Genomic DNA, 12,075 nt, shown 5'->3' with positions numbered 1-12,075 from the left:
AAAAGCACCATAGTTGATTCATTCTTTCTTATATAGAAACTTACATATTAAATGCCAGGTACACAGTTTTAAGCAGACTGTGAATACAGAGATTAACAAGGTATAGTGCCTAGTATCAAGGGGTTGATAATCTAATCCCCATTACATAGAGGCAACTATTTGAACAAATAAATCCAATAAAATATTACAGATTCTATAATAGAATCCAAACAAGATCCACAGGGCACACTGAGGAAGGAATTCTCACTTCTCCCTAGGGATGGATCAGGAAATACTTTATAAAGCTAAATCTGGAATGACACCAGGGAGGGTGATGGCACCAGGGAGGGAAAGGCAGAGGGAGATACGGGAACAAAAATATGGAAACTTAACCAATCTGACCTATTGGCAAAGTTGTAACTAGTTAAGTATGGCTGGAACAGAAGTAACAAAGAGACCAGGTAGATATGGCTGGAGAGAAAGGTGAGGGCTGGATCCTGGAGGGATTTGAAAATATTAACCTATTTGCCAACTTTCATAGAAGACCTTGTACAGATGCTGTATGACATTACTTATATTTGCTCCTGTCTTGTGTGTGCCAAGCACTGTGCCAGGTCAATTCTTTCCACCGCTTACCATGAATGGCAAACTGGTGAGTACTCCAAGGTGATGTGATGTTCCGAATCAAGCACTTGTGTTGTCACATCAGCTTGTGAGAAGTTTGGCAGTGCTTGTTTGCTCCTCCACTTGGTTTTCACCTAAGTGAGCTTTGCCTTGACTTGTTCATGACTCTGTTAGCACCAACACAGTAGACCCTTTGTCACTTCCCAAGTGGAACCCTTAGGTGACCATATGCTTCTTCATTGCCTACTTTATTCTCTTTCCATTTTGTCAAAAGGACAGTAGAACTGACTTAGATCCTTAGACACACTACAAGCCATGCCTTCAAATAAGAATACCTTCAAGGATTTTTCAAGAAACACATTAAAAACTGTTAAGGATAGTCTCAGTAATAACAACAAATGAGAGACAAATAAATTAAAGGACAGAGAAAAATAGGTATCAATATGATATAAAGCAGATAGATTACATGGTATTAATCAGGAAAGATTTTTAGAAATAAAAATTGACTGGATAGGGGAAGGATAGAGATGTGAATTGGTGATGAGGGAAGGGATTTCCAGTGGGGTGTGTACTGGAGATACAGCACGTGTGGAAGGAATGAAAAGAAAGTTTGAGTCAAATACAGAATAGTGTGTGCATTGAGAGTAATTAAAAATGAGGTTAGTGCAAAGCTTAGGAAGTTAAAGTATGTTATTGGTATTATAGTAATGAGATACTTGGGAAGGTAAGACTGATACAGAAAATTAACCTGAATTCTGAGGAGATAAATTTCAGATATACTAGCTTGAGCAAGAGCAAGACCCCATTTCTTTCTTTTTTTTTTTTTTTTTCTTTTGAGATAGAGTCTCACTCTCTTGCCTCCGGTAGAGTGCCTCAGCCTCCCAAGTAGCTGGGACTAGGCACCTGCCACAACGCCTGGCTACTGAGACTCGGTTTCTACAAAAAAAAAAAAATAGCTGGGCGTTGTGGTAGGTGCCTGTAGTCCCAGCTACTTGGGAAGCTGAGGCAAGAGGATTGCTTGAGCCCAAAAGTTTGAGGCTGCTTCGAGCTGTGATGCTACAACACTATACCCAGGGAAACAGTGAGACACTGTCTCAAGAAAAAAGAGTTTCAGATACAAGCTGGGATTGAACAGGACTCAATAAGATTAGATTCTCTTCTCTTCCCAAGTTCTTTTTTTTTTTGACAGTCTTATTTTGTCACCCTCAGTACAGTGCTATGACGTCACAGCTCACAGCAAACTCCAACTCCTGGGCTTAGGCGATTCTCTTGCCTCAGCCTCCTGAGTAGTTGGGACTACAGGCGGCCGCCACAACGCCCGGCTATCTTTAAATTTTTTTGTTTGGGATTCATTGAGGGTACAAAGAATTAGGCTACACTGATTGCATTTGTTAGACAAAGTCCCTCTTACGGTTATGTGACCCCCCATACCTCTCCTTCTTCCCCTCTCCACTCCTGCTCATTCCCCTACCGCCCCCCTCGTATTTAGCTCATCTGTTGCATTCATATTAGAATTGAGGACATTGGATTCTTGCTTCTCCATTCTTGCAATGCTTTGCTAAGAAGAATGCATTCCACCTCCATCCAGGTTAATACAAAAGATGTAAAGTCTCCATCTTTGTTAGTGGCTGAATAGTATTCCATGGTACATATACCACAGCTTGTTAATCCATTTCTGGGTTGGTGATAAACAGTCTAGTACAAATATCCTTGTGATAAAAGGATTTTTTTTTTCTTCTGGATTGATGCCTAGTAATGGGATTGCAGGATCAGATGGGAGGTCTAGTTTGAGTTCTTTGAGGATTCTCCATACTTCTTTCCAAAAAGGCTGTTTTAGTTTGCAGTCCCGCCAGCAGCGTAAAAGTGTTACCTTCTCTCCCCACACATACCAGCATCTGCAGCTTTGAGACTTTGTGATGTGGGCCATTTCGCTGGGGTTAGGTGATATCTCAGGGTTGTTTTTTGTTGTTGTCGTTATCGTTGCAGTATAGCCGGGGCTGGGTTTAAACCCGCCACCCTCGGTATATGGGGCCAGCACCCTACCCACTGAGCCACAGGCGCTGCTCTATCTCAGGGTAGTTTTGATTTGCACTTCTCTGATGATTAGGGACGATGAACATTTTTTCAGATGTTAGCCATTTGTCTGTCTTCTTCAGAGAAGGTTTTATTCAAGTCTCTTGCCCAGTGATATATGGAATTGTTGGGTCTTTTTTTTTCGTTCATTAATTTGAGTTCTCTATAGATCCTAGTTATCAAGTTTTTGTCCAATTCATAATATGCAAATATCTTTTCCCATCCTGAAGCTTGTCTATTTGTTTTGGTTGTTGTTTTCTTAGCTGTACAGAAGCTTTTCAGTTTAATTAAGTCCCATTTGTTTATTTCTGTTATTGTTGCAACTGGCGCAGAAGTCTTTTTTTTTTTTTTTTTTTGAGACAGTCTTACTTTGTTGCCCTCGGTAGAGTGCCATGGTGTCATAGCTTACAGCAACCTCTAACTCTTGGGCTTAAGTGATTCTTTTGCCTCAGCCTCACAAGTAGCTGGGACTACAGGTGCCTGCCACAATGCCTGGCTATTTTTAGAGACAAGGTCCTACTCTTGTTCAGGCTGGTCTTGAACTCCTGAGCTCAGGAAATCCACCTGCCTTGGCCTCCCAGAGTGCTAGGATGACAGGTGTGAGCCACTGCACCCAGCCTATCCCAAGTTCTGAACAGAGTACATAGGACAAAGGAATAAGGCAGGTGGAGATCAAAATTTCACTTTTATTACTAAAAAAGATGAAATGGGAGAACTGGCTTAAACCTAAGGGCAGGTAGGCTTCCTAATACTGAATTCCAGGACTTCACAGGTTTATCACCCAGCAGCACTAGTCTGGGACTGACTTGCCTCCTGGAAGAGGGATGGAGTAGAACAAAATAGGTGCCCACAGGAAGGGGAGAGGAAGAGACTGGACTGTGTAAGTTCAGTATCTTCTTCCAGATACACTAATTAGATAAGTCACTTCACCCTTGTCAGCATGAGTCAGGAATATGATAGACCCAGGAACCTTAACAAATCGTTCATGTAGAAGGAATCTTCAAAAGTGGGGATTACTCCCCTAACATCTCCAGCTTTTATTTCTCAACACATCGATTTTAATGAATCAGTCTACGTCATCTGGGGTATGTTTATTTCCTCCTTTTCTCCTTCCCTTCCTTCCCTCCCTCCCTCACTTACATGAGGTATAATCAGAAATGTCTTCATTTTTGTCTCTTCTTTGAATCACCTATGTAAGCCTAGCACAAGCAATTTAAACGTAGAACTTCACTGGCTTTGTAATGCATTTGTCTGTTTGAAATTCAGCTACTTTGCAGCTTATATGCAGCAAATAATTATTCCACTTTATTAATGTCTAAAAGGCCTGTAGGAAGAAAGTCTTCCCTGAAGTTCTGATCTTTACTTCAGCCATGCCTACTTAGGAAAAGCTGTGCAGGCATAATTCAAGGTCAAGCAGCAGCCTTCTGTACACTGAAGCCACCAAGCCTGCTAATGCCCTGTTCCCTTTGCTGAGGCCAGCACAGCTGGCATTTGCTTGCTAGGCCAGAGTGGCTAATGTATGCTGCAGCCACCTGCACAGCCAATGTGCAAACGAGCTTTCAGTATCACCAGCACTGCTATAGTGGCCTGTGGCTTATTTCTTGGTGAGGGCTGCAAGGCCCCCAACCCTTTGCTGAGGCTGTGTGCCTAGTACATACAACCTTGTCTCTATAGAAACAGCCACTTTATTGAAGACAGAATTGCCATAACTACAGTCACTGCTAAGGTCAAAGTACTATGTGGCCTGTGATTTATAAATCTCTAATTCAGCCTCAATAGTTTAAAGCTAGTACACAACTCTAAAAACAACAGTAAAAAGCCTAATGTAAGCTTCTACAAGAAAACACATTATCCCCTCATTAAAACCTAAGGCCCAAAGTCCTGGGCTCAACAGAAGCCTCAAAAATTCCAGGTTAATTTACTCCCTTGAATTTTACTTTATGTCTGTTTACCAAGATTTTAGTCCCATGCGCCAGATGTTAGGATCTTTGAGACCAAATGAATAGCACTGTCCTTCCCTGAACTGAGTTCTATATTGATTGAGAAATAGGATAAAAGAAGAGGGCATCTGGGAGACCAAAATACTGCCTTTATTTCTAGTAAAGCTGTATTGCAGAATGTGACTGATGTCTGTAGGCAAGTGAACTTAACACTGAACCTCAAAATTCTACAGACTTCCTAGTCACAGGTAGTTGTGAGGATCCTGCATTTATGGGTGCAGGAAAAGGCAGGCTCCCTGGGGGCATCTGGCCTCCAAAGAGAAGAACCAGGCGGCGCCTATAGCTCAGTGGGTAGGGCACCGGCCACATACACTGAGCCTGGTGCATTTGAACCTGGCCCAGGCCAGCTAAAACAATGACAACTGCAACAAAAAAATAGCCGGCCGTTGTAGTGGGCACCTGTAGTCCCAGCTACTTGGGAGGCTGAGGCAAGAGAATCGCTTGAGCCCCAGAGTTTGAGGTTGCTGTGAGCTGTGACGCCACCGCACTATACCCAGGGTTACAGCTTGAGACTCTGTCTCAAAAAAGAAACAAATAGAAGAACCAGAGGAACTGAGCTCCACATACCTATTCCTCTTTCCACATTCACCTGCACCTCCTCTGGGGGGAGCATGTAAGGATAGAGAAGAGCCAAGGGTGAAACTCAGAATGGAGAAGAAGCATATCTCTTTTACAACACATTCCCAGGGAAACGGCCCAGAGGCTACCGGGGATATGAGCCTAAGAAAGAATAAGAATTCAGAGCAGAGGAAGCTTGGTGACTGGTCATCAGTACACATTTATTAAGTACCTATTATGTAGCAAGTACAAATACACTATCAGTTCAAAGAATAATTATTTTTTCCTAAATTTCAATAGGGAGACTGAGACAAATTGAGTAATTTTCTCAAGAGCACACGTCCACTTAACATTTAGGTCTGACTCTTTGGTTACAGCTACAACCCTGTTCCCAGATTCTAGTCACTGCTCCTCGCCTGTTGGGCCTAGCAATGGTAAGGTTCCCCTGTTGCCAGCCACTGAGTGGTTTAGTATCCTTTGTTGGCTTTCCATAATTATTTCTACTCTAACACATTGGAAAATTGAGGGCTAGAGTGGTAGAGAAGGTAAGACTAAGTGCCCACTTCATGACAGATGGATAGGATCTTGTTAGGAGATGACGGATTTTCAGAAGTGAGTATAGGGGCAAAAGTCTTGGTTAAAGCTTTGAAGAGGAGGGTAATAGAAGATAGAGGTCAGTGTTGGGGGTAGGGAAGAGGAGTCAGGGGAAAGAGCAATGACTGTCAGAGAAGGGGAGGACTAATTTAGCCAGGCAAGTCAACCAGAAAGAGACTTGAGAAAAAGAGAAGAGCAGGATAAATAGAATCTAGAAAAGATCAACGTAAAAAAGCTATAGCTGAAGGAGGAATCAACAAGATGAGAGCAGTGGCCTTTCATGGAGGAATGCGGGCACTGCCAGCCTTCCTTCCTCTGTGACCCTCCTGTCAGAAGATAAGAGATGCCCAGTAACACTGGGCAAGATGCAACGGGGCAAACAGAGGAGGCAGCAGTGGACCCAGGACTGCCCTGAGCAAGGGCCTGGAAGCGTGAGTGGACTTCCAGGGTGTCTTTCTGCTGCAGCTGTGCCTGTTGTGCATCATCTGTGGGATGCAGTCTCTGACTTCAGTAAAGTAGGAAAGCTTTTCTGCATATGTTACTGAAGTTTTCAAATGCTGCCAACTTTTTTATTGTACAACTTTCATAAATAGGTGATAGGCAAACTCAACTAGAAAGAGCCCGCTGTGCTTGCTGTGAACATCTGTCATGTGTTTTACAGTAGGAATGGGCCATGTTGATTAATCTAGAAGTGAATAGATATCAAATTAGAGGTAGTTGTACCAATTTTAATTCTTTTTGTTTGTTTGTTTTTAAGACAGAGTCTCAAGCTTTCACCCTGGGTAGAGTGCAGTGGCTTCATAGCTCACAGCAACCTCAAACTCTTAGGTTTAAGTGATTCTCTTGCCTCAGCCTCCCAAGTAGCTGGAATTACAGGCACCTGCCACATACGCAGCTACCAATTTTACATTTCTGTTGTATGAATGGTGTGTGATGCGGCGTCACAGAGGTTAAGACCTGCTATGAAATGTCCGGGAATAAGGAAGACTACAGCTCTCTCTGGCATGTAGCAAAGCTTCTTTATTTTACCACAATTTATATAGGCAGTACTGCACATATACATCATTAATCAATAAGCTTAACCGATAACAACACTTTTAACCTTGTGTAAAGTTGTTCTTAAGCTATGTAATTAGAAGTAACATACCATAAAAACCAGAGCTCTGGGAGATCAAATAGATGCAATGCAGAACCCGGGGTGTGGGGTTGGGAAATCAAGCAGATACAAAGTTTGACCTTTAACAGACCATCTGGAGCCAGTCATCCATCTTTAGGGAGTAGACTGGAAATTCCTGAGATATACAGGTACCGCTGCAGGCCTGCCTCCTACGTGACTAGACCTTTAGCCACTTACAGAGTAAGTGACCAGGCCTTTGTCTGTTTTTGGAGTTCTATCCAGGCTTTTCCTTTTCTAACTCTCAAAAGCAGGGGTCCTCAAACTTTTTAAACAGGGGGCCAGTTCAATGTCCCTCAGACCATTGGAGGGCCGGACTATAGTTTAAAAAAACAACTATGAACAAATTTCTATGCACATTGCACATATCTTATTTTGAAGTAAAAAAAATGGGAACAAATACAATCACACCGCTGCATGTGGCACTTACAGTCACAAAATGGAACTATTTATTTATTTATTTATTTATTTATTTGTAGAGACAGAGTCTCACTGTACCTCCCTCGGTAGAGTGCCGTGGCATCACACGGCTCACAGCAACCTCTAACTCTTGGGCTTACGCGATTCTCTTGCCTCAGCCTCCCGAGCAGCTGGGACTACAGGCGCCCGCCACAACGCCTGGCTATTTTTTTTTATAGGCTTTTCGCCTATACATTTCACATCACATAAATATGTATTTGTTCCCCAAAACCTTGTTAGGTGAACACAGTAGATCAGTGGTTCTCAAACTTCCTAATGTGGTGACCCTTTAATACAGTTACTCATGTTGTGGTGACCCCCAACATAAAATCATTTTCGTTGCTACTTAACTGTAATTTTGCTACTGTTATGAATCATAATATAAGTATCTGATATGCAGGATGTATTTAGGCGACCTCTGGGAAAGGGTTGTGGGGTCATGACCCACAGGTTGATAACCACTGCAGTAGATGTTTCAGTAACCCCTTCATACAAGGAAACAGCTTCCCAGAAGTGTCATCTCGGTCTCAGGTCTGTGGCTGGTTATGGAGAAGCCTGTCCCAGAACAGATCTCCAGGTCCTGGTGCTTACATGGATTTCTCTTTCACACAATAAAGTATATACCACCAAGCCTCTTTTTAGCTTTCATATTTTATAGCTGTGAGCCTTCTAAAATATTTGATAAGTTTGTAAATATTTGTACCTGTTTTATAATGGAGATTTGTTTTGTGTCATTTCATTAATTATTCCTCTATAATTATGCATATTTAATGAATTCATGAAAATGTTGTATAAGTTTTTAACAATTTCTTTTGGTACATTTTATTTCATAAAATTTTAATGTACTATTGTTTGGCTTATTTTATTCTTGGAGGAAAAAGCATTACTTTTTATTATCTTGCCTTATATATAGCCTAGTCTCATATAAATATAAATAACCTGACATTTAATTTATTAAGCGTATTTTCTTAAAATAGGATCAGCCATTAGTAAGCACCTGTATAATTTCAGTGTAAAAAATGAAGAGTGTTGAGCATAAATTGTAAACTCAAGAAATCTGGTCAACTCCAGTAGCCTTCACCTAATACAGAGACAGGGTGCCCTGCTCCAGCGTGATAGCAGGTACCCTGCTTTGCTCCATGGGTGTCCTTTGTTGCAGGTCTGTGTCTACTGTAAGAATTTCACTATCCCTGCTCGGCGCCCTTAGCACAGTGGTTATGGCGCTGGCCACGTGTACCAAGGCTGGCAGGTTCGAACCTGACCTGGGCCAGCTAAACAACAATGACAACTGCAACAAAAATATAGCTGGGCATTGTGACAGGTGCCTATAGACCCAGCTACTTATGAGGCTGAGGTGGGAGAATTGCTTAAGCCCAAGAGGTGGAGGTTGCTGTGAGCTGTGATGCCACAGCACTCTTACTGAGGGTGACAAACTGAAACTCTGTCTCAAAAAAAAAAAAAAAAAGAATTTCACTATGCCCTATGCCAAGAGCCGAATAAAATAGGGAAAGAAATTTCAATGCAACAAACTTTTGTAATTATCTCCATTTGGGGGAGATTTTCTCCCAATGTCTCTCTCTTCACAACAGTTACTGAAGGTCGTTGCTTCACAGTATTTATGGTTTTAGTGACAGAATTTCTGTCTAAACCTTTTAAAAAAACAAATTTTTGCCCTGAATTCCTTACATAGTTTTTCTCTTCTTACCTCTTTTAGGCAGTATTTGTGAGTTTCTGCAAAGTTTTGCACAGTCTGTTCCCATGCAAACCAATGAGGGAGAAGTATCGGAAGAAAGCAGTTCCAAGGTCAGTAAATTACTTTAAAGTACCAACTATTTGAGTAGAATTGAACAGTTCAGGGTATAGATGAATAAATTGTTTTGTTCAGGTGAATTTAGAAATTAGATTGATTTCAATTAGAGCCTGACCTAAGATTGAGAATATTTTTTTTCTTCTCAGTATACTTTTTAATGCTACAAGACAAATTTAAAACAAGGTTTATTGATCTACTTTATGATTCATTTTTAAACTATAAGTACTCTGTCTCCTAAATTTTGTTAAGTAAGTTATGTATACTTTAAAAATTAAAACAAATCAGAATAAGGTAAAAAGTAAAAGCCTACTCCTTACAGGAATAAGGCAGTCATTGATAAATTTTAGACATTTTTCTATTATAAATTTTTAAATGGTAACTTGTTTGGTTTTTCAGTCTAAAGCTAAAGGAATAGTATCATCAAACCCTGTATATAAATAGTTGTCTGTGTGTTTATCTACATTTCTGTTTATATCTGGCTCGATGTCCTGAATTTCCTTGACTCTTTCTCAACATGGTCACATTAGACTGTTAGTGTCACCTTTACCTCCCTCTTTCTGCATTCAGAATTGTCTTTAGTTCTTCCTGGGAGTTCCTGAGGGTCTCTCACAGTTGTCTCCTGAACAGTCCCCAGCACCCACAGCATTATCTCTTACTCTGGACACCCCCAAAGGGGTCCCTTACTGCTGCCACTGTTGCCAGGACTGTGTGGGAAGCTAACTCCTTCACCAGAACAGAAGCCGGAAGGTGTCAAGCTGCACCAAGAACCTCCAGAAAATCATGCGAAGTAGAAGAAGCCAGGAGCATATTGGATGATTCCATTTTATGACATTTCTAGAATAGATAAGTCCATTGGTATGGAGTGCAGATTGATGGTTTCTAGGGATTGATGGAGAAGGGGAGTAGGCAGTGACTAATGGGTATGGGGTTTCTGTGTAAGGTGATAAAAATGTTTTGGAATTAAGAGGAGAGGATTACACAACATTGTAAATAAAGTTGCCATCCATATCCATGGGTTCCACTGGAATCCATGGATTCAGCCAACTGCAGATCAAAAATATTTGTAAAAAAGAAGTTCCACAAAGTTCCAAAAAGCAAAACTTGAATTTGCTACTTGCTAAGTACTGTGTTAAATCCATGAAAATGAAGCGATAGACAGATATTGTGTTTGGTGTTATAAGTAATCTAGAGATGATTTAAAATATACAAGAGGGTATATGTAGATTATATGCAAATAGTATGCCAGTTGCTATATGAGCTTTGCACATGCATGGTTTTTAGTATTTGTGGGGGTACTGGAACCAGTCCTCCATGGATACCAAGAGAAAACTATATTCTAAATGACACCAAATTGTTTGCCTTAAAATGGTTGATTTTATGTTGAATTTCACATTGATAAATTACTAGAAAATTTTAAAGGGGAAAAAATGTCACTTGGTTCCCATCATACCTTTGTTGCCTATCTCTCTCTTGCTGTAATGCACTGAGTTTTAAGAGAAGCCACCCCTTTCTCAGCTCTTTTTTAAGCCAGGCTTCAGAGAAGCACAGTGTTTGCCCTTGAGTCTCTGAATCTCTCTTGAAAACCTCTCCTTTACCTTCTTCCTGAATCCCTCCTCTACAGGGCTGTGATCTGGGACGTAGGTTGGGTAGAGGGACAGATACCGTCCTGTCCTCTTGGTTTTTCTTTCCCATCTCACCAACTGTCTTCTTTTTTGTAACCAAAGCAAAAGCCTCTAGACTTCATCAGATTTAGCTACACCCTGAATCTCATATAGATGAGTTGAAACCTGTGAGGTAGACACATGCTCTAGGAATCACCCCTAAACACACAGAGAGAAGCACGCATACCCCAGGTTTTTAGGATGCACTTAGACCCTAGGATTTTTGGGGTACACCCTTCCTCTGGATCCTAATTTATTAATTTGTAGTAGAATACATGTTAAGGAAGGTTGTATTCTTGGATCCTCTGGTTAGTACATTTTCTCCCTAGAAAAAACTAAATTGTAATTGGAAGATCCCTTGGTGAGCATGTAATTGGACCAATATATAATATTTTATTGAGAAGATGGCTGACTGGTAGCAATCTTAGCAGAGGCTCCTGAGCAGAGGGAGAAAATAAATAAAAAATAAAATAAATTAATGAAAGAGTCCATATGGCTTAAAAAATACCCTGAGAAGTAAGTATTGTGTTAGTAGAAATCAAAGTTGTTTTAAGGACGGGAAGGATTGGTAAAGGAATTCTTTTTATTTTTCTTTTTATTTTTTTAGAGATAGAGTCTTATTTTGTTGCCCTCGGTAGAGTGCTGTGGCATCACAGCTCACGACAGCCTCCAGCTCTTGGGCTTAGGCGATTCTCTTGCCTCAGCCTCCTGAGTAGTTGTGACTACAGGCACTGGCCACAAGGCCTGGCTTTTTTGTTGTTGTTGTTGTTGTTGTAGTTTAGCTGGGGCTGGGTTCAAACCCATCACCCTCGGTATATGGGGCCGGTGGCCTACTCACTGAGCTACAGGTGCTGCCTGGTAAAGGAATTCTTGGAGAATGTGAGTATTGATGTTCCTTTTGAAGAGATATTCTCTGAAACCGTGCAGGCTCTTTAATAGCTTTTTCTTGGAGAGAGGTTTATTGACATTTGGAGATGGACTTGAGATTGTATATTCTTTAAGAGTGGGGAAATGCAGTTTTTTAGCTCTTGATTTTAGAAGATTTTTTTTTCCTGCCCCAAAGACGTAAAACAGGCAATGACTTCTAAAAAACTGCTGTGAATAGATTACAAATAAGCAGAAACATTGAATTAAGTACAAGCA

At 41.0% G+C, this 12,075-nt stretch overlaps 1 protein-coding gene across 5 annotated transcripts in view; it reads left to right on the top strand.

The window, feature by feature from the left end:
* TNRC6B (trinucleotide repeat containing adaptor 6B) overlaps window positions 1-12,075 on the top strand; it is a 259,143-nt gene that overhangs the window by 54,714 nt on the left and 192,354 nt on the right. For all 5 annotated transcript variants that reach the window (XM_053582661.1, XM_053582663.1, XM_053582659.1 and 2 more), the window contains one exon: window positions 9,176-9,264. In XM_053582661.1, coding sequence (XP_053438636.1) covers window positions 9,220-9,264 — 45 coding nt within the window. In that variant the 5' untranslated portion in view covers window positions 9,176-9,219. The remainder of the gene's footprint in view (window positions 1-9,175; window positions 9,265-12,075) is intronic.

Source organism: Nycticebus coucang, chromosome 3 (assembly GCF_027406575.1).
Source record: "Nycticebus coucang isolate mNycCou1 chromosome 3, mNycCou1.pri, whole genome shotgun sequence".
Taxonomy (NCBI): domain Eukaryota; kingdom Metazoa; phylum Chordata; class Mammalia; order Primates; family Lorisidae; genus Nycticebus; species Nycticebus coucang.
This window is presented reverse-complemented; position numbering and strand designations above follow the sequence as displayed.